At 36.4% G+C, this 23905-nt stretch overlaps 1 protein-coding gene across 8 annotated transcripts in view; it reads right to left on the bottom strand.

Moving 5' to 3' along the window:
- UTRN (utrophin) overlaps positions 1–23905 on the bottom strand; it is a 538889-nt gene that overhangs the window by 95749 nt on the left and 419235 nt on the right. For all 8 annotated transcript variants that reach the window (XM_043457450.1, XM_043457448.1, XM_043457451.1 and 5 more), the window contains 4 exons: positions 14644–14912; positions 8588–8734; positions 5472–5550; positions 2297–2357 (listed from right to left, as the gene is read on the bottom strand). In XM_043457450.1, the coding sequence (XP_043313385.1) occupies positions 2297–2357; positions 5472–5550; positions 8588–8734; positions 14644–14912 (556 nt within the window). The remainder of the gene's footprint in view (positions 1–2296; positions 2358–5471; positions 5551–8587; positions 8735–14643; positions 14913–23905) is intronic.

Raw genomic sequence — 23905 nt, 5'->3', positions numbered from 1 at the left:
AGTAAGGTATCTCACACCGGCCAGAATGGCTGCTATCAACAAGTCTACAAACAATAAATGTTGGAGAGGGTGCAGAGAAAAGGGAACTCTCTTACACTGTTGGTGGGAATGCAAACTAGTACAGCCACTATGGAGAACAGTGTGGAGATTCCTTTAAAAACTGGAAATAGAACTGCCATATGACCCAGCAGTCCCACTGCTGGGCATACACACTGAGGAAACCAGAATTGAAAGAGACACATGTATCCCAATGTTCATCACAGCACTGTTTACAATAGCCAGGACATGGAAGCAACCTAGATGTCCATCGGCAGATGAATGTATAAGAAAGCTGTGGTACATATACACAATGGAATATTACTAAGCTATTAAAAAGAACACATTTGAATCAGTTCTAATGAGGTGGATGAAACTGGAGCCTATTATACAGAGAGAATTAAGTCAGAAAGAAAAACACCAATACAATATATTAACGCATATACATGGAATTTAGAAAGATGGTAATGATGACCCCTATATGTGAGACAGAGAAAGAGACACAGATGTATGGAACAGACTTTTGGACTCTGTGGGAGAAGGCGAGGGTGGGATGATTTGAGAGAATAGCATTGAAACATGTATATTATCATATGTGAAAAAGACTGCCAGTATAGGTTCAATGCATGAGACAGGGTGCTCAGGGCTGGTAGACTGGGATGACCCTGAGGGATGGGATGGGGAGGGAGGTGGGAGGGGGATTCAGAATGGGGAACAAATGTACACCCATGGCTGATTCATGTGAATGTATGGCAAAAACCATCACAATATTGTAAAGTAATTAGCCTCCAATTAAATAAATTTTAAAAAAAGAAAATATGGCACATATATACAGTGGAATACTACTCAGCCATAAAAGGAACAAAAGTGGGTCATATGTAGAGACATGGATACACTTAGAATTTGTCACACAGAATGAAGTAAGTCAAAAAGAGAAAAACAGATACTGTATATTACCGCATACATATGGACTCTAGAAAAATGGTACAGATGAACTTATTTCCAGAGCATCTTCTCTTAATAAAGATGTCAGTTTGTTGACCCTGTGACTTCTTTCCCTTCATGCCTGCATACATTTGATACCAATCCACCACTTTGCTACCTTATACTAAATTTATCACAACTCAGTACATGGTAGATTATACACTGATAAAAGTATTAAGTTGTCTCAAGACAATGTAACATATATTGCTTATTATATTTGCTATGACTATGGCAAAATTATTTGTTTTTTTAAATATGAGGATATATTTCAGACCACAATAAAACCTTCATAGTTAAATGGCATTTTGTAAGCATTTTGATTTCACACACACAGTTTTTAGGAAGAGGGATACTGGAAAAATAGACTATTAGCCTTGGCACAAGTTTTGGAGATACCACATGACACTTTAGGAAAGATATAAAAGAAACTTGGCCGAGAGATCTTCACCTGACTTACCTATGGTCATAGGACTAATCTGAGACACAGTTAACTCTGGACAATAGTGAACTTTTTCTCTCAAAACGAAGCCACCATTCACCTTATATATAAAATACATTCAACTATGACTATAATCACCTTTATCACACTGTAAATCAATAACTTACACTTCAAGGGATTTCAGAAGATGTATTTTACCATTCTGCCCAATGACAACACACAGACAGGCAAGGATCATATCCTATGCAGACCTTGTGTAACTCATACAAAATTTATAAAATATTACATAATATGGAAAAAACTATGTAAAAAAGGAGAAATTGTCAAGTTGACAAGAAAAGTGTGAGATAATAAACTTAAACTAATTGCAGATAATTTCTACAAGTTGAGAAAAAACTTGAAAATATTGAACTTTTTAATGATAAAACCCTGTTTCTTTTTGGTGGACTAAAATGAGAAGAGTACAAAGTACTTTTTAGATGAATTTTCTGGAAGACAAAAATGGCTTAGAAGCAATACAGTTGGAGAAACTGTATTCATTATGTCAAGAATACTTAGGAATTTTGTCCTTCTCCCTGAATATATTAATATCTGCTTTACAAAAATATCACCTATATTACCTATTGCCTAATATAATGAATTACAAATATCAGTCTTATTTTTAAACTAATTTTTTCAAATATTAAATATATATTCTTTATATCCATATAAACATATAAATTCCTTCCTATAATAGGTTTGAAATCCGGTTTTTAAAGTTACGTGGGAAAAGCCTCTTAAGTTATTAACACAATTTTATTGTCTTGGTATCATAAAGGAGAATTAAAATCAACTTACTTGATGTAATAGGGCACTTTATTATGTGAAATGGATCTTTGCCACGGCAGCTGGACTGAAGCTGGAGAAACAAACCGAGGTTATTGGAAACACTTCTAACTCTTATGTCTTACGCCTTAATGCAAAACAACTGAACATGTTTATAGCAAATTCAATGAGAACTGCTGGATTCCTATAATTATGAAATATGCTAGGCCAAACAAAGAGTGGCTTTAGAGATTCATTTAAAGCTTGGAAATATGAAACAGTACAGTCTCAATTTCTAATGCCAACTCTAATCGAACCTGTTGATATAAATATTTTTAAAAATCACATTTTATTGTTTCTAACAATCAACATTTAAAACTTATTAGAAAATACATACGCTGTATAAATTTTGATTAAGCTTAAACCAAAGTTAATTTTACCTAGGCAAAATCTAGGTATAATCTACAATCTAGGTATACCAAGATTGTAAATAGATTTCTTAAGATTGAATTTTCCAGGTCACTAATAATACTCTTCACTTTGCTTCATAGGCACAGAATAACTAGTACAAATGTCATTTAAACAAAGTCAATTATATGGATTTTAAAAGAGGAAAATTAAACATAGCCCAAAGGTTTTAAAGAACTAAGGCAATTATCTAGATAGAATAATTCTGAATACTTATTTTCATCTGAAATGCACAGGAAATACAGTTCTCTACTTTTATACACTATGATTGAGATTTTATGTTTTGTTTTACTGAGGTACAAATTTTTTACAATTCCATTTACTATTTACAAAAATTTTATTCTACATTAAACTAATTATTTTAAGACTTATTTAAGTAGAATTGTACCTATGCATCTAGAACCTTTAAGGAATTTTGGTACATAAACTAAAAAAGAAGCAAATCCATCTAAAGTGTTGCAAATATCACTAGATTCTCATATAACCAGTTGTCGCTAATGTTTTTTTTTTTTTCTCCTGAATAGGGTGTCATAATCCTACTTACTAATATTTAGCCTTTTAAACTTTGCAAAGCATTTTCAATATGTCTGTTAATAAGGAAGCCAACAATGAGGAACTAAATATTAGACGTGAAATAACTCGCCCCAAAATAAATGGCTGAATCCAAACATGATTTCAGGATTTCGGACCACCAGTCAGCAATATTTCTATTCGACAACCCTTCCTCTCTTTCTAAAGTGTGAGCATTTCCTTCTTGAACTATGTCCATGAAAGACTAAAAGGAGGATGACAATGTGGAACTAGGTATATTAAATTTCTCATTAGAGCCAACCTCTTTTCAGCACTGGCACCAAGCTAATAGGTCAGTCTTTATTTTGTGCCTAACTAAACAGGCTCCTTTCATAACCATGGCTAAAGTTCAAGAAATTTAATAAAGCCAAAGATTTCAAGCAGCAGTGGATAACAATTACTAAATTTATTAATTGGGATTTTTTTTTGTACAATTCTCCATTCATTTTAATGATTGTTTTGATTTGAATAACTTTGACCTCCTGGACTGTCCATGCCAGGCAATGAAGGGCAATGTGCTGGAGTTTCACAATTTTTACAATGTTTCACTTGCTAAAGAGCACGAGCTTGATTTTTATTATGAAAGAATGGTTACTAGGTGAAAGTGTTCAGTTTCGTCAATACTAATAAATACATACACTGTAGAACTATACAGTCTCAAAGATTTGTTAAATTTCTCTTTACTTTGGTCTCAGCATATAGCTCTACGTTCCATAAAATTAAGTGCAAGCAATCTGGGGTAATTCATAGCTAATGAATAATGAAGCAAACCTATTTACTCATGAACATGGAGAGCATCCAAACTTTGGAAATGCACTATCGCATCCAGGTAGACAGCATATTCCAGGAAGGACTCAACATTTCAAAGATAGGCTACCTAAGAGCTCAGGTGTGTGAAACAGATATGGGAGTGATGGGGTGAGAGGGACCAGGGAGAGACAGGGAGAGATGAAACAGAGACACAGACACACACTCAGGAGAGCTGGCTTGAGCACTAGAGCCGCGTAGGATAGAAGGATCAGGAACGACTGATTAGGATTCTTGAAATTGTGAGAGTAAGAAAAGCCTGACCTTGAATTGAGGCAAAGCAAATTATCAAGCATGGCAAATATTAAAAGAAAACATAAATGCAATAAATTTAGTTGGAAGACATGATATTATTTCAGTTTTCTCTATGACTGTAGATACACAGGTACCAGAATTGGAAAAATTAGCTTCACATTAAGTTTCAACCTTCACTTATTAAATTAAACTAAGTGTTTGCTTACACATGTTTTCCAGAGACAAGGAAAGGAAAGGAGTAACATTTAGAGAAAACCCTGGTGCCAAGAACTGTGCTAGGTGTTTTGTGTAACTTGGTATGTTTTCTTATTTAAATCTCAAGGCAATCAGAGAAAATAAGTATTATTTTAGTAACTTTAAGATAAAAAAATGAACCTTCAGGACTTCACAGTCCTGGTAAAAGGGAAAATTAATATTTTAATCTCAATCTGGGTGACTCTGAATCTTATATTCTTTAATTTCCTTAGCAGTGAGTGATAAAGAGCTCAAATTACTTATTAAAGATCTCATGAACAGTCAGTTCATAAGATGAAAAACTTCAGTTGAAGACTATTGCATAAAACTCTACATATGTGCTTTGGCTAAATCTGCAGTATTTAATTAGAAGAAAAGCTAAGTATGATTGCAGTGAGCCTAATAGACCAGAATCTTCTCAAAGATTTATGGGGAATTTTTTTTTTTTTTTTTCTTTTTAAGTCTCCAGGTGCATTGAAAATAAACATGCATTTTTTAAGTAGGAAAATTAATTTAAAATTTTTAAATATAAAAATGATTTCTTTACTGTGAAAAAGTTCAAAATCTTTGCATATGGCATAGCAATAGGATACTATATTAGTTATTACAACAGATGGTTCAGTGAAAAACTCTAGCTAAAGATGAATTAATTTTTGCTTCACTTCAAAGACTTACCATGACCAGATGATGGAAATAGTAACCAATAAGCACTGGGTATTGATTGGTCACTGATGTTGAGATCTTCTTTATTTATATTCATCTAATAAAGCACACATATTTATAGCAAAGGATATAGTTCCTTGAGTGAAAGTGAAATAATATGCTGATTCATTCAATTAATGAATTAACTGGAAATCAGCTTATTGGTACTTACTAGAGAGAAAATGCTGAGAGGATGGTCCAAAATCTCTATGGGCTTCCTGAAGCTGTTTAAGGCGATCATCTACAGAAACCTGCATATATACATACAAGAAATAATTTGATTTCAGAACAATGACCTTAATAATAACCTTGATTTAAGTACTATAACAAATGGTACTATAACCCAAGATATGATTACTGGTACAGACTCTTCTAAATTTGGAATCAAAGTATGGATATGAAAATAGACTCCTGACATCAAGTAACAGTAAATAGTGCCAGGTACTCTTCTAAGTACTTTATGTGAATTCTTTTAATTCTCACAAAACTCACACTGAATAAGTATTACTCCTTATAATCATTGTTTTACAGATAAAGATATGGAGACCTAAAGATGTGTTCAAGGAGATAAAGTTATTAGTATGTGGCAATGTTAGTATTCACACTCAATCCATCTGATGTCAGAATCTATGTCTTGACATTATTCAACACTTTAGTCAAAAGCAGTAACACTCTAAAGCATCTAAAGTAAAGATGCGGCCATGGGGTCAGTGGCTACTCATCTCTCTTTTGTAAAGAAGGTGGTAAAAGGGCTGTAAAAAGAAGTTTAAAATATTCCAAGGGAAAAAAATAGATGATAATGATGATAAGACATATGACAGATATAGAGGGAGAGTGAAAGGACATATAAATATGGAAAGACTTATATTCCTCCAAGTTCATGTTTATCATCTTGACTTGGGAGTATTCAAGTAGACACCAGGTGAATAATACACTCTATATATCTGTTTACACACAGTCTTAGCTCTCTACATTTTGAAAATGCGGATTTGGTACCCTGAGAAATTAACTGCAAATCATTAACAATGGCACACAGCCTCCTGACATTTCCATTTCCTTTTCCTGGTCTTCGTCTAGTAGTGCTAGTCAGGTGTTTCACTTAGATTGCCAATCTTATTTTCAGCTGCCTTTAAATGGAACGTGTGTCTCTGGCTCACTGGATACCTCCATTTTTTTCCTGGTTAGCTATCAAAATTACATTAGCAGGTACTTGGTTTGTTGTGACCAAAAGCATTCAAATGCCACACATTTACGTTTCGGAGAACACAAGGTGCTATTCTTGAAATTTAACACCACGCTCGGCCAGCATAAATCGATCTCCTCATATTTCATCAGCAGCTAACAGCTGAGCAGCCCACTCCAGTATTCTGCCTAGAGAATACTGTGGACAGAGGAGCCTGGTGGGCTGCTGTCCACGGGGTCACACAGAGTCAGACACGACCGAAGCAACTTAGCATTCATGCATGCATTGGAGAAGGAAATGGCAACCCGCTCCAGTATTATTGCCTGGAGAATCCCAGGGATGGAAGGGCCTGATGGGCTGCTGTCCTGTGGGGTTGTACAGAGTCGGACACGACTGAAGTGACTTAGCAGCAGCAGCAGCAGCAACATCTGAGCTATAGTGGTTACCAAGCTCAGAGATCAGGATGAAAGAATAACTTTTTCATGCATAACGTTTTCCTTGACTTCTAATCTTTGCAGATGGTAACAAAAGAAGCAGAGTGACAAGGGAATCAAGATGGACACAGCAATACCAGTATGAAGATAACGAATTGGAGAAATGAAGCAGAATCAAAGGAAATAGAGTAAAGGTCAAATGCTTCTCTGTCTTAGTAGAAAAGCATGTATGAGTTTAACAGATCCTGCTTTACTAATCCCAGATTAATATTCTTTTCAAAGACAGAAAAGACTTTAATACTATATACTCATTTATAACCTCTTCCATCTCATGAAGAAAATATAAACCACTAGGTGTTTCAACAGCTGAATTAATTCAGGACCTATCATGGGGCTTTCCTGGTGGCCCAGACGATAAAGAATCTGCCTGCAATGCAGGAGACTCGGGTTCAATCCCTGGCTCGGGAAGATTCCCTGGAGAAGGGAATGGCTACCCACTCCAGTATTCTTGCCTGGAGAATTCCATGGACAGAGGAGCCTGGTGGATTACAGTCCATGAGGTCACAAAGAGACGGACATGACTGAGCAACTAAAAACACTTCACGGGCCACAGGACTTATTCAGGACCTACCATGCTATAAAATATTATACCTCTAAAATAAAATGGTTTTATGTGCTACCTCAAAATTGCATATTTATCTTGTCAAATATCACTTCAATTTAGATCCAAAACATATAAAGAGACTAGTAAGCATTATTTTTTTTCAATCTTCCACTTAAACTGGGGCTTCCCTGGTGGCTCAGAGGGTAAAGCATCTGCCTGCAATGCGGGAGACCTGGGTTTGATCCCTGGGTTGGGAAGATCCCCTGGAGAAGGGAATGGCAACCCACTCCAGTACTCTTGCCTGGACCTACAGTCCTTGAGGTCCCAAAGAGTCAGACCTGACTGAGCGACTTCACTTTCACTTTTCACTTAAACTATCCTGCTCCTTTTCAGAGGAAAAAATTACTATTATGACTCCTAGAAACTAGATACTCAATGTGTCTACAAAGACTGAGCCAAAAATTACTGACTGGAACATGTAGTGACTTACAGATACTTAGTAACACTCAACAATATTCTTCCTGGTTTGACTCTTTTAAAACTGAAATGCTCAACTACATTAAAACAACTACATTAGAGCAACTAAGATCTAAGAGCTAAAGGTAAATACCATTATACTAAAGTCTGCTAGCTGCAAAAAATGAGCAAGATACATGAAAAGCAAGCAACGGAAAAAGGATGGAGACTTTCTTAACTTTTCAAAAGAAAAAAAAAAAAACACGATTCAAGTAAGAAAAATGACTCCTTTATGAGCCATCATGGAAAGAATGTTTCTGTGACCTACCATAGGTTTCAATTACTGTGATTTATTTGACCTTTTGCAATTTTCTACAAAAATCCTATGAAGAGAATGCTATAAAATTACATTAAAATCTATATTCAAAAGTAAATGAGGCCTTTGGTTTCAAGGTACAGAAAGACAAATAACTAATGTCATCATATGCTAGAAATCCATTATTAAATACAACCCATAAAGACAGAGAAAAGGATGGTGAGTGGAGGAACAGTGAGGTAGGGCTTAAAGACCAAGGTGTAAGCCTGCATTACGAAGAGGAATCGGCTGACACCTGCAAAAGTTTCCATCGCATATTAAGGTCATCGAGCTGGCGAGACATCTTTAGAGACGGGTGTAAGTCAAGAGGAGACAGTTGACTGGATAAATCATTCATTGTTTTAACCTTTAAGTTGATTGGTGCAATTTCTTCTCTAAATGCCTAGGAGAAAAGATAAGAATAATGTCATCAGAAAAGAGTAACACAAAAGCTAGTATTCCGTATTTTCTAAATAAGTAAATAAATAAAACACCAAGATCAGCCGAGAAGTCATCTATGACACCTGCTCACTCAACAACTGACTTGACTGAGGTCTTGAGCAACCAGGACCACAGCCAGAGCCCCCCTTTATAAGCCAGAGAATATAAACAGACGCATGAAGAGAAAACTTGTTACACAAACTCATTTAAATGATTATGTACTTCCTTCAAATTTTTCATTTATACTATTTAGTCTGGAAAACATTATTATCCATTTTACTAATTTCTAGGCTGGATTTTATCTTTAACTTTCTTTCATGTTTTCCATTTTTTCATATGGATACTTTAATATTTTTTCTCTTGATGCAACAGCTTGATTTGAAATGTCTCTATTTAAAATTAAGTTAGAAAGTGGCCAGTACAAAAAGCTTTCCTAACCATAAAATCCATGCCTATTATATACTCAAGAGGTAAGTGTTCTCTCTTTCAAAGTCATTTCTGACCTTTCTTTGTGGTTAGAGGTAGGGAAGGAAGAGCAGGGTCTATCAGAAAAGAGGCAAATGAAGCTTAGAACTGACAAATGACAGTTTTGGGCAGAGTAAGAGGCCTCGTACAGGTGGAGGTTGAAGGGATATATGTCAAGAGGGAAAAATAAAACAAACAAAAAATATTTGGGTTCAGTGACTGTGATATGTCCTGTAAGAACGAACAACAAAACAATGAAAACACCAAGTTTTTCCCTTCTCTCCACATAATTTCAACCCCCTCTATGTTTATGTATCTTTTTTCCCATAAGGTTTTGCTTAGATTCCATCCATCCCTTGAAAGACTCACTGGAGTGCCCCATCTGTTGAGAAGACTTCCCAGACGCCTTTCCTATTCCAGTCCTGAAGGCCCTGCCCCTGTGTTCACCAGCTTTCTAGCCCTCATCTCTAACTCAGCCAGGGTTTCCAAGCTGCACATCTCTGGACACACAAATCAGATTTTACAGTGGAGGCATTTTTTATTGTTTTATGCCATTTGAACCACTGATTATAGATTTTACATACTATTTCTTATCAGAGCTCTTAGGTTCCTGGTCATGTAAGCATTCATATTTTAATATCTCCCTCCATATAATGGAAGCTTCTTGAGAACAGACACTCTCCAGTACTCAGCACAAAGTTAGTAATCAAAGAGGGGCAGGGTTCATTTCTAATGATGAAGGTTCAAAAATGGTATCTGAGGCAAGATTAAGTCAGTAGAGAATCTGCCTGCAATGTGGAAGACCGGGGTACGGTCCCTGCGTTAGAAAGATCCCCTGGTGAAGGGAATGGCTACCCACTCCAGTACTCTTGCCTGGAGAATCCCATGGACAGAGGAGTCTAGTGGGCTACACTCCACGGGGTCACAAAGAGTCAGACACAACTGAGCAACCAACACACAAGCCAATATAGCACCAGGAACAGAAGTGGGATATTAAAAGACAACTGAATATTTTTAATTCTTTGTTATGCTAAATATTAACTGTGTACCAAGCATACAGGTATTAAGTGTTGTGAACATGCTATTAGAATAAGCTCTCAAGTGTCATCGTTTCTGCAGTCTCCACCCCTTAAGAGAGTAGGCATACGTCTCTCAGTCCCATTTCTTCTGCTCTTTCATCACCCCAAGTTTAGCTAATGAATAATAGATGTCAAAGTGCTTTTGAATGCTATAAAGTTTTATTAAAACACTACAATATTAATTTGACTTCGTCCTCAAGCTTATAAAAAGGAAACCTTTAGCTGCTTCCCAGTTCCTCTTTTTATAACATGAAAAGGCTGAAAATAATCATTATGGTTGGTAAACATCAAAATAACATTACTAATATAATTTTGCTTTTAAAAAGAATCAGAGAATACATTTTAATATTTCAAAATTCTTGAACATGTCCAAAAGCCACATGAAGAAGTACAAGCTGGAGAGTCAGAAGAACAGATCTGGAGCCCAGAGACAGGATGAAAGATATAGACCTTGGAGGTAACTGTGTAAATGACACCTGATACAGTGAGCACAGAAGTCAACATACAGAAGGAAATATCACCAGAACCTTGAAGACACTAGCATTTCAAAGTCAGGCTTTGGGTGGACATTTGATTTCAGCTGTAAATAAATGATTGAAGTGGTGGGGTTAAATAAATTACTCTGTAATCAGGCATAAAGTAAAAAAGAAAAAAATCAAAATCAGAAGAACAGAAGTCCATGAAGATGTGAGAATTGCTGCTGCATGGAAGAATTCAGGTTGTGATAGTTCTTCTCCACGACTGCAGATGTTGATCATTCATGGGTTACAGAATGTATACAAATAAACAGATTCACAAATACAGGTCAATGACAAAAGAAGATGTATGATAACAGAGACATTATAGGTCTAAAGAATTCATATTTAATAAAGAAGCATGGAACATAGAAAGGGGTGGGAAAAGAGAATTTTTTAGTCTGGACTTTGAAAAGGCCCAAGTTCCCTCAGATTCAGTTAGAGAATAATTACAGAACTCAAATCTTTCAAGCTTTCTTCAGTGATGACCTTATATCACACACTAATAATCAGCTTTTAAAATCAATATCTTTGTATTTTGAAGGGCTTAAAGATGAACAATAAACTGCTAGAAAATATTTTCAGATTTATATAATTTTAAATAATAACCAGTTTTATTTCAAACGATGGTGAAAGTTCTTTAAAAATTATAACTTCAAGACAGATCTTTTTTGATCTTAGAGATGAAAAGAGTTTTATCCTTGCTACATAAAAATAATGCTTTTTTCTTGCAAGCCACAGGTAAAAACATTAAAAGCCCTTAGACAAATAATGCATTTCAGGCTTAATTTTGTTTTTGTGGTCTAGTATTTTATGGTAACAAGGAATCTTTCCATTAAGAAAGTTTATCTTTTGGGTTTTAAGAGCTCCAAACTAAGGGGCTTTCTGAAATAAAGCAAATTGTAAAATGGTTTCAGATCTGCTATGTGTTCTGATATAAAGAACCAATTTATCATGATTTGGCTGCATTTCCCCATGGGAGAATAAAATTCTATGTAGTTTTCTTTGGTATAAAAACAAAAACATCTGCGTGTGTTAAAGGTGCTGATCAGCAGCCTGTGGGCAGATGGGAAACTCAGCTCTTCTCCTGTCAGAGGTGTGTACTCCAACAGATAAGAGCGATTAAGTATAATTTAGGAACTTGAAATTATTCGATCACCCTAAAATATTTGTTTCCAGTTGCTTTGGTATATTTAATAATATTTAGCAATAATCAGAACTTATTTTCACCTGCCTATAACTTCAGGAGTATTCTTTGAGCACATATGAAACATGCCGAACTTTGAATATATTTATTTGGTTTAAAGAGACCTAGGTTTTATTTTCTTTTCTTCCTAGTAAGATGTTAAAATATTTTAATCCTTGGTCTTAAATATTAACTGTATTTTTCCTAGCTTTCCCACATAAGCAGAAATGTAAACAGAAGGATTTGGATGCAAAGATGGGTAATTTCTTCAGTCAAATGGGATTAACAAGGCCCAAATTTTTAGGCCAGATATAACTTCATTTTTCCCTCAACACTAATCATCCCATATTAAAAAAAAAACTGATGCTTTCAAATTCAAATAGGTAAATTCTTACTCAATCAAGAGGCAGTTTTGCAAACCAACAGAAAATAGTTTCTGTAATCTATTGGCTTAAAGATTTTTCAGTGTTTGAAAATCATCTTTTAAAACACAAGACGTGTGCACCTTCCAAAGAACTTATCCTATCCTAAAAAGTTGCATTTACAGTTTGCTATCTTAACTCAGATTTGTGGATACTACAGTTACATGAAGAACCTTACTTAATTCATAGGGTCACTGGAAACATGTATATTTACCATGAAAGATGGCAAGATGGCAGACCCCAATACTTTTCAATAATAAATAATTTGCTTAAAATATAATATGTAACCTTTAAAGATTCAAATTCAAATAGTTGATCAAAGTTGAGCTTAATGACAGTATTATCAATGAGGTCTCTACAATGAAAGAGAAGAGCAAGAAAGTAATCATGAAACCCTACCATTTACTAGCTGTGTGGGCATGAAGCAATATCTATAGTTTTATCATATGTAAAATAATAATACTTAGCTTGCTTGGTTGGTGTGGGAGTTAAAAAGGATACCAATGCAAACTGGCTAAAGAACAGCTCTTGGCACATACTAAGCATCAATAAATGCTATTATTATTCCTATGTCTATACACACATATATATTTACTTATGCAATTTGCATGAGTAGGATTCAGTTTATTTCCTAGACCTTTCTTCTCTTTCCTATTCAGCCACATGCAAAACAAAAAGGAAACTATTACCCAAAGTCTGTGCACAAAAGATGTGTTATCTTTTGCAATAAAAATCCCATTCACAATATGATATTTTCAGTCTGATTTTTCATCCATTTATTCTTTGTTTCATGACTACCTACTGTATAGTTTACTGCATGCTAAGCTGCTTTTGTGATGTCTCTTTGCGGCCCTATGGACTGTAGCCCTCCAGGCTCCTCTGTCCATTGGATTTTCCAGACAATAATACTGGAGTGGATTGCCATTTCCTCCTCCAGAGGATCTTCCCAACCCAGGGATCGAACCCTTGAGCCTCCCACATTGACAGGCAGTTTCTTTACCACTAGCATCATCTGGGAAACCCATATAGTTTACTATGCTATTATAAACCTCAATGGCTTCCCTGGTGGCTCAGATGTTAAAGAATCTGCCTGCAATGCAGAAGACCTGGGTTCAGTCCCTGGGTTGGGAAGACCGCCTGGAGAAGAGAATGGCAGCTCACTCCAGTATTTTTTCCTGGAGAATTTCATGGACAGAGGAGTCTGGTAGGCTACAGTCCATGCAGTCACAAAGAGTCAGACACGACTGAGAGACAAAGACTTTCACTTTTTCACAAATCCCAATACATTCTAAATCTGTTACTTGTGTCTTTTACTGCCTAAACTCCACTAATCTCTTTTCTGGATATGTTCTAGAATACAAGAGCCAAAGGGAATCTAGACCAGAAGTCTAACATCCTTAACTCTGGGAAATATGTGATCACAAACAGAATTTATAGCTAAAATAATTCTTCATTATATACTCCGACAATAAGATATAGTTGGTAAAGAATGCCCAGTGAAACAGTACACTTTTGATTAAACCTCTAAATCCAATCACCAATTTAAAAAGCAACCTGCCAGACTACATCATGTAGATGCCATTCTGTAAGATCCAGGTTGTGAAAAACACTATAAAGGAAACAATTCAGGTTCTTCAACAAATACCTTGCAGAGAAAATAAAAGATAGAGGGGAAATCTAGAGATTCAAAGGGAAGTCTATACTGCTTAGGGATTCACAGCTGGGTGAAAATGTATAACACAAAATAAAAGTAAAGTATTGTAAAAGTCACCTTAGTTGCTGTTTTGGTGGGAAGGGGAGTTCTGATGGTGAAGGGCATATGGAAAACATCTGTTGTGTCTAGAAAAGTTCTATAACCTGATTTTGGTGGATGTTGTAACAGTGTTGGCCCTGTAACAATCCTTTGTAACAGTTTATGTAATGTATGTGACTCTCCTTATTTGTGTTATATTTAACAATAAAGTGAAGTCGCTCAGTAGTGTCTGACTCTTCCTGACCCCACGGACTGTAGCCCGCCAGGCTCCTCTGTCCACAGTGATTCTCCAAGCAAGAATACTAGAGTGGGGTGCCATTTCCTTCTCCAGGGGATCTTCCTGACCCAGGGATCGAACCTGGGTCTCCCGCATTGCAGGCAGACTCTTTACCCTCTGAGTCACCAGGGAAAGGATTTCTTAAAACCCCTTATCTAAGGCAGGGATGCTGACCATGGTTTTCTCAATGTGGTCCTGAAGTGAGTCGATGAGTAAGTCTCCTACAGGCTTCCAGCCATTCCGCACGGCCTCCGCCTCCTTGAGGTCAGCATCCAAGTCATCCATCGCTCCCTGGAGGTCTCTGAGCTTTTCCAACGCCTTGTCCACTTGCTTTTGCCAATTGCTAGTAATAGCATTTAGACTTTCCCACTTCTCTTTGACTTCAGAGGACTGCTTGCGCATGGCTTTGGCAATCTTTTGGGCTTTCTCCTCAGGAGTCAATTCTGTAATTTAGGAAAAAAAAAAAAAGAATATTTGGATGACTGATCAACTCAACTTTCTTATAGTCAAGTGTAAATACCACCTTTCAAAGGATAGCACCTAAGCTACATTAGCCAGAATAAGAAAAACTGTCTCCATACTGCTTCTACTTATCCCTGCTCTTCTCCAAAATAGACAAGAGTCACTCAGAGTAATAAGCGGCCCTGTGGTTTTGGTGACTTTTGAATTTTAATATATTTGCAAACCTTGAAATGTAGCAACTCAAGAAATAAAGCAATTTTTCTTTAGTAAAAATTTAGTTAAGTAAAATCCAAAGACAGCTTTTCGTTAGTTTTTCATTGTCCTCTATAGAAATGGGAAAAATAATTGGGAGAGAAACAGCTTTAAGTCATGAGGGAAACTTTGAGAAAATACGATTAGTTTATCCTGTTACCAAAAAATATATAACTGACATATCAAATAACATATAACAAACACAAATAACATATCATAGATACTTCATCATCGCTGAATCTGTTTGGCAGTTAGTTCATCTTTAATACAAGGCATTCTCTGTAGCCTAGAAGTATAACACAGCCACACATACTTCAATAAAAACACAGCAAGACTTCAAGGACCACCCTAAATATTTACTAGACCAACAGAACTGGGGCTTCCCCAAGTGGTAAAGAACTAGTGGTAAAGAACCCGCCTGCCACTGCAGGAGACAAAAGAGAAGCAGATTTGACCCCTGGGTTGGGAAGATCCCCTAGAGGAGGACACGTCAACCCACTCCAGGATTCTTGCCTGGAGAATCCCTTGAACAGAGGAGCCTGGTGAGCTACAGTCCCTGGGGCTGCAGAGTCAGACTAAAGTGACTTAGCATTATCATCAGTGGGACTTGCAAATTTCTGAAATAGAGTACACTTTTCAGACAGGAAAGGGCAGGCATAATGCAAGATGCTGCCATAGGACGGGGCGGTAAGACAGGGTAAGAGTCCAGAAGACAAGCAAAGGAAATAGAAATCAAAGTCAGGTTGAAAGCCAAGAGTCAGAAACAGCGATGAGAAGCTGGCAAGACAAGAACAGGGGAACTTGATGGTCGTAGAACAGACACTCTTGAAGCAGGCAGAGATCTCCATCTAAACACTCCTGAGCCTCACTACCCTTAACACCCCAGGGTGCCTCCTTTCCTTCCTAGCAGCTAGTTTGATGGTTCTCATGCTTGTCCCCTGGAAACAGAGAGGCAAGTCAGAAACATACAATCAAGGTAAATAAACTATATATTACTTTAGGATAGAAGTGCATATTCTCCATTGTGATAGCAGCCCATCTTTCAGTATGAGTCACATTAGCAACATCCACTTCACCTCAAAACATTCCACACCACTCACAAAATGCACTGAAGTTCATCAAAACTTCTGATAAGATGCACCGAAGCAAGCCCTTCTAAACTGTAACTTTTCTTCGCCACACAAATCTGTCTGCCTGTCTTTATTTAAATATTATTTAAAAGCTGAGACAAAACGGACAAAACATTTATTTTTATCTAAGTTTCCAGAAGAGCCAATTCACTGGGAAAGACCCTGATGCTGGGAAAGACTGAGGGCAAGAGGAGAAGGCGGCGACAGAGGATGAGATGGTTGGATGGCATCACTGACTCAATGGACATGAGTTTGAGCAAACTCAGGGAGATCTTGAAAGAGAGGGAAGCCTGGTGTGCTGCAGATCGTGGGGTTGCAGAGAGTCAGACACAACCTGGGTAGTGAACAGTAACAACCAGTTTCCAGAAATTTCTAGACCTCAATATTTAGATGCAAACAGCTATAATAAATCTCCAGGAATGACATGGATGATGAGGAGCTTAGAAACCCAAGAACTTCTAGTGTGCTGCTGAAGACTCTAGGCTACGCAGAAACTGACCAATCCCTTAGCAGATGAACTGATTATAAGAAGAGACAATGTTATGATAGACAGACTGAGTATACTAGTAAAAGATAAATAAGGAAAATAAGTGAATTAGAGCCCAGCTTTAAGGACTGCTTAGAATTAGATACACAATCCAGTACAAAGGTGAGGGGAGGGAGTTAAGAATCCTGGAGAAAAAAATTTTCAAACTTGTTACAGGTCAGGGTATCAAGGTTCTTGATTAAAAAAAAAAAACTGTGAGGATAGGTACATCATTAAAAAGGCAACTTTATTTAAATCCTTAAACCTTCAAGGTTTTTTATAAATCAAAAAATATTATCAATACTATTCATATTTTGTATAAATATAATATGCTATGGATAAGAGAAAAATATCATTCTTAGCCTGATGAGAAAGGGAGTTAATAATTTTTATGATGGCAACAGCTGTACTTGTTAATAAATCACTTGAGTTTTTTTAAAGATATATTTTAAACACTCTTGTTTTATTGACTTTTGTAAAAAACACAATACAGTGCCAATTTCAGAAGAGACAACTTAATTATGATTATTCTCTCTAGATAAAGTAAAAACTGTTTCTAAGTCAGCCACTGAATAACCTGGTAGGGAGACACACAGCTTCTTTGTCCTGTGACAAAATAGCCAACTCTGGCTGTGACTTTCTGTCTTCATTTAACGTAAAATCTTTTGATTGAGCAGTCCTTCTGTGGTATTTATAATAAAATCCCCACTCAAGCAGCTACTCAAAAGAAAATTCTACATTCAATTCACCATCTGTTTGCCAGAAAGAAAGCATATTAACTAATCACAGAATCAGAATTGTTGCTCCTGTTGCAGCAACAATCTCAGTTTAATACATACTTTAAACCAAGAACAGAGCGAAGTACAAAGCCAAACAAAACCTTCCAGAACTTCTGTAAAATAGGTAATAAGAAGCAACATGTGAAATCTCAAATTATGACAATTTGTGCTAAGAGAATAAATCAAATCAAAACAGAAAGAAAGCATAAAAGATGAAAATAATAAAAGGATATCCAGACTTTTTAAAAAAACAAAAAACCTCCTGTTACTTGAAAATCAAAGGACAAAGCTTGCTTCAAAATTTACAAGTAGATATTTTGCAGTAAATTTCAAGACCCTCATGCAAGAGTGGAGAATCTCTTTGACCAGGGGTTTGGAATTCTGGTAACCTATTAGAAACCTCCCGGAGACAGTCTGTCTGTTTACTTGTTTGTTTTTAAATGCTGATCCCCAAGGACCAAGTATTAAAAGATTCTGGCTTAGTTGGTCAAGGGTGAAGGGAGGCATGGATATATTTTAAAAAGTTCCCCAAGTAACAGCAATTGTTGCCAGGATGGAGCCGCGTCAGTCTACTGGATTATAAGTTGATTTCTCTGGTCACTGCTGCTGAAGTTGGACAGAGTGTTTCCACCCCACTGAGCTGCTGTGTCATTCCCACGCAGAGCAGGGTGCCAACTACATAAGGTGGGAAAGCAAATGAAGCTTGGTGATAAGAGGGGAATCTAATTTGCATTTGAAAAGGCAGTAATAGAGGCTAAGAGACAGAGGAAACAGTAGGATAAAACCAAGTAAATTTATTGACAATTCACAGACCAAAAGCACTTTTCCTAGGTCACTTTCCTACTCCCTGGTGTGTGTGTGTCTATGTTTTCGGGAGGGAGTACTCTGCTTCACTCTCCATTCTCCTGTTCTTCTCCCTTCAAGCCTTGCAATTTATCTCTGAGGATGGGACTGTATTCATTTTTATATTTATAATTGTATTATAGGCTCAGAAGGAAAGAAACTGCCTACAATGCAGGAGACCCACGTTTCATCCCTGGGTTGGGAAGATTCCCTGAAGAAGGGAATGGCAACCCACTCCAGCATTTTTGCCTAGAGAATTCCATGGACGGGGAGCCTGGTGGGCTACAGTCCAAACAGTCAGACGAGCAACTTTTACTTTATGACTATATATTATATATAGTATAACGTGTTATAAAGTATTACAAATATTAACATATTTACTTTATATTTATATAATTAAAACAGAAACTCATTTATTGTGTTACAAAACATTTAATAAAGAGTAGATAACTGTCTTTTAGGAAGGAGAAACAGGGAAAGAGCGGAGAAAGGAATGACCAACCCTGAAGCTTTCTTTCAAGTCCAGTGACCTTTATTCTTCAAGTATGCAAATTAATTGGATGGCACTTACACCACTCTCTTCTTTCTACCCTGTATTCTACGCTTCACTGGAATACAGACGGAAAAGGAACCTGGGCCGGAAGCAGGGACTAAGACTTGCAGTCAGCACTGCTCCCATCCTGCCCTGGGCTCCCAGGTGAGCTAGATGACCTGCTTGATCAGTGGGAACTCTATGTCCTCATGCTGGAAAAAGATTTTACACAGGGCCCCTTTTACCTCTGAAATTCAATTATATAAGAAAAACAAAGCCACTGTGTGTCTCAAAGAAGTCTCACATTAGAGGGAAAAACATTTTCTTTTCCCTCTTTTTGTGTGCTTATAAATTTTATTTTACATTTAAAAACATTCAAATATATGTTTCCCCAATGAAATACCATAGAAACCTGTAGAAATTAGAATCAGTTCAGTTATTTTAAACAAAGATTCTCCACATTTGTCTTATTTTCTTTCTCAATTTTGGAATTAACACATAATCTCCATAGTGACTTCTTATTCTTAGAATTTAAAGCTTTATGTCATGCATGTTTGTTTCTTCTCATCTTGGTTTTACAGTATTCGGTCTAGAGACTAGTATGTCTTCAATATGTATATAATTACTGAATTGAAATTTTCAATTTTCTGAATGGAATTTGCAACTTTACTCTTTATTGAGAATATTCAACTTCATAATTTTAAATGGAAATCTTTCCACTTATTTTTTCTTCCTTCACCCTAAACCCATTAAAGCATTTCTATTAATTATTATTATTATTATTACTTTTTTACTGTGAAAGAGAAGGATAAAGCTTATGAAGTCATTTAAAGTATGGTAATTTCATCTCATTTGTACTGTTTGCTTACTTTTTGCATGTATCTATAATCTTGTTATATTTCATTGAGAGATAAAGAGGACATGTTAAGACAAACAAGTAGAGAACAAAAATTCTCCAGAGTAGCCTTTTCACCCCGTGGACAATTTGGTGCAAGGAAGGATTAGTTTGTATGCCAATCCAATGCTAACTAGTTATATGTTCATAGCATAGATATATTCCTTACGTCTTTGAAATTCAGTTAATATCTATAAGGCTACTGACACATGCCTGACAGAAAAGCTTCAGCAAAGGTTAATTTCTTTCTTTTTTAAAATGATTTTGTTACTATATCTGGGAGGTTTAGCTATCTCTAGAGATTTTTCACATAAGCAAACTAAGCTAATTAGCCAACAAGAATTCACAGGAAAAAAAACAAAGCTTCCTCATATATCTAGAGACCAGACTTCACTCTGTCCCTCTCTTTAGCCCATTCTGTTTTTCTGTCTCAGATGATGTTTCTGATTAAGATAATGGAAAATATGTTCTCAAAGTCTCTGATTACATGATTAAGATCAATTTAATCTCTCTGAAATGATCAGTGTTGAAGACGACCCTGCCCATTTCCTTTTCTGCATGCTGACTGGTGACAATTCATTAGTAACCAGATTACAAGTGCACCATCAAGTGCTATCATCTGATTACTGTAGTATTTCTAATTATATTCATTTAATACATTATAAGGATGACAACAGTAAGATGATAACCAGAGCAGATTAACCTGATAATATATAGCCTAAGTCTTTCAGTAGGTATATGATAAACATGATAAGGATCCATCATGCTGCCAAGGAATTTGTCAAATCCTTAAGGGAAAGAAGACAGTGAACAGAAACATTTAGGTCAAGAACTCTACAGTAAAGAGATTTAGGGAAAATCTTTCACAAATACCAAAATACAAGCTATGAATGAGAGTCAGGGGTGGAGGTGGGGTGGATGGAGAGAACAGGAACACAGACCACACGGTGGAGAGGGATAAACAGCACTTCAGAGCAGAAATCAATGAAGGTAGAGCTAGAGTCTGAATACTTTAATGTTCTACCCTTCTCTCAAAGTGGGCCAAAGTAAATAAACCTAGCATAGGGCTAAGGATGAAAAATTAAGAGACCATTAAGAAGGTTAACTGCCAAGGAAAAAGGTAGAAATAGCAGAATGGCCCTGGAACAGATCTAGCTAAGACACTTGAGACCCAGCTTTCAATTTTCTGTAATGGAATATTCCCTGAATTTCCTCATACCAATGGCAATTTTATAACTTATTCAAGTCAGTTTTGAGTGCTAGACAGCTATAAACAGGTCACTGGGAACAGGAGAGTGGTCCTGAGAGGGGCAGAAGAGAAGCTGTGAATGTATGTTCCAGGAAGGCAAGGATGTGTTTTGTTCACTGCTGTTTCCCCAGGATCTAGAACACTACAAGGTGGACACAAGGTGGGCATTCAATAAGTACTGGTCAAGGGAATAAAAAGATGTATGTACATATTTCTTTGTTTTGGAAAATTCACTTTTAAGATCAGAGGACAGGAATCTTCAATTAAAAGTCTTGCATTTCTTGCTACACTGCTGCCCGTCTCTCCCCAGGCTGCTTCCCTGAAGAATATAGCAGCTAATGATCCATCAACTTACAAAAGAAGTCCCGGGCTTTCTATTCAAGCTTAGTGATTCTCACTAAAGAAGTTAGGCATGTCCTAGGTTAACGTACTGTCAAAATGAGAAGTTTAAAGTGGAGAATTTATTCCTTGGCTAGGATTACACTTTTCAAAAGATAGCAAAGCTTTCAATTAACTCTTGAAGATACCAGCTTTCAAGATGAGCAGCAACAACAGGAAGAAAAAAACACACTGCACTGAAAGCATTTAGTCTCCTCATATTCTTTAAGTTTAAATCAGAGAGTGACACCCCAGATGTTAATTTTAATAAAGTACATATGTGTAAATTATTGCCATCTTTTTTTATAAGGCACATGTGATTTATGCATAGCGATAATGGTGATGAAAGACCATAACAAATGGTAAACAATTAATTTAAAATCCTACGTCCATCAAACTAACCTTTGTTCTCATGTAAGTCTTCATCAAGAATTTGATAGATTTAAATTGAATTTCACTATGATGGTATTCATTAGCATGCAAAAAAGTTTTTGAAATTTTTATCCAATCAATAGGGTTACTCAACTAGTTCATTATATTTTAAAGAAAGTTGAAGAGTGGATTCAGTACAACCATCCATACATTATAGAACCTTAAAATGGGAAGGATCACGTTGCTGCTCTGAAGTTAACACTGAAAATGGAAGTAACATTATATGTTTCTGTGCTTTTTCATGCATGACAACTTTACTAATCTAATTTGGACTTAAGAAGCTAATTAAATTATTGCCTTGGTCTATAGACCTGAAAGCAATTATTTATCCTTCAAGTTTTTATACGAAAATTAAAAAGACAAAGTCTAATATTGCCTAAACACCCTCTGCCTTGGTGCTAGGAAATCAGTGAACTGGTATGTCATTCCATTAAGCAGCCTAATAGTTCAGTAAAGGAAAAGTAATAGTGAAGGAAAAAGCATTTTAACTGTTGTACTAATTTTTTAGAAGTAGACAAATATAGTTAAGATAGGTTGCTATGATAGTTAAGGCCAACAAGGGATGTGGCAAGCCTGAGTTGGTGTTTCAGCTCTGTCACATGGGTGATAGTATGCATCCAAATATCACAAAGCCTCAGTTTCTCCATCTGTCAAATGGGTGGTAAAGGACGCACACCTCAAAGAGTTGTTATGAGAATTTCAGGAAACAGTGCCTGGCAGGTTTATAATTTATTCAAGGATAAGTGTCGGTTTGTGGTGAACACTCATGTGGACTAACATTTTTCTCTTCTTCCTTCCTTTCTGGGCATTGATTCCTCTTCCATCTGACATGATGCTTATAAAGTGGGGGTGGGGGGGTGGGGGTGTCTGCCAATCCCACAAGACTCCAAGCTCCATGTTACTCAAGGTGAGTCAGTTGCTGCTCTCTCTTGAAACGTGCTAGATCTAAAGCAGGGCTTTCCCTCCCTGATATGTGATTGTGAGGTACAAGGTCACAGGAAAGTGAAGAAAATGAAGACTTGTGGAGAGAGGTAGAAAGGGCCAGCTGGGAGCTTGGTTTCTGTGACCGGCTGTGTCCTTGTGTTCAATGTAATTTTGTTATGGGGTTTAATGTGGATAAATTCCCCTCTGTGTCTATGCTTATGGAAGCTGGGTGTCTGTCACTTCCAATGAGTGAGGTTCTAATTAATAAACTGGTTATTAGGAAAACAAGAAATTCCCTGGGGAAAAACACCCATGAGTTTTACTGCCTCATTACTTAGGTTAGGTTATGTATAACTTGGTCTCATTTTATGAGACACAAGGAAATAATTACTGCCATTGTTTTTATGTGATCTTATGTTATACTGAGAATCAATATAAGAGTTACTTCTAAACTCTATGATAATTTCACTTTTTCACTCATTTAATGGTCATGAAACTTTATTTGTACAAGTTTGCTAATACTGGCACAAAACAGACTGACATAGTAGACTGAAAAACGTCATTTATTATTTCTTTGTTATATCGTAAAATATATGAGATTTCACAGAGGTGAAAAATACTCCTAATTGGCTTTCTAAAATAATATGAAGCATTTAATAATTAAAAGAAAATAGCATATTCTGAGTTAAAATATTAAACATTACTAAATATACACACAGTTGTTAAAGGTCAAAGAGGAAAAACAGTAATCCATACGTACTTTTTATCTGAAAAGTTTTTTATTAGCCATTAATTCCTGGTGGCTCAAATGGTAAAGAATCTGTCTGCCATGCGGGAGACTTGGGTTCGATCTCTGGGTTGGGAAGATCCCCTGGAGAAGGGAACGGCTTCCCACTCCAGTATTCTGGCCTGGAGAATTCCATGGACTGTATACTATATATACTATAAAATGTTTTTTTTTTCTTCTATCATTTAACATGAAACACCAGGGTGAAAAAGAAACAATGTTCAAACAGCCTTCAGTAAAGTAATAG

Source organism: Cervus canadensis, chromosome 33 (genome assembly GCF_019320065.1).
Source record: "Cervus canadensis isolate Bull #8, Minnesota chromosome 33, ASM1932006v1, whole genome shotgun sequence".
NCBI lineage: Eukaryota > Metazoa > Chordata > Mammalia > Artiodactyla > Cervidae > Cervus > Cervus canadensis.
The sequence above is the reverse complement of the archived record's forward strand: the minus strand, read 5'-3'. Positions and strand labels throughout refer to the sequence as shown.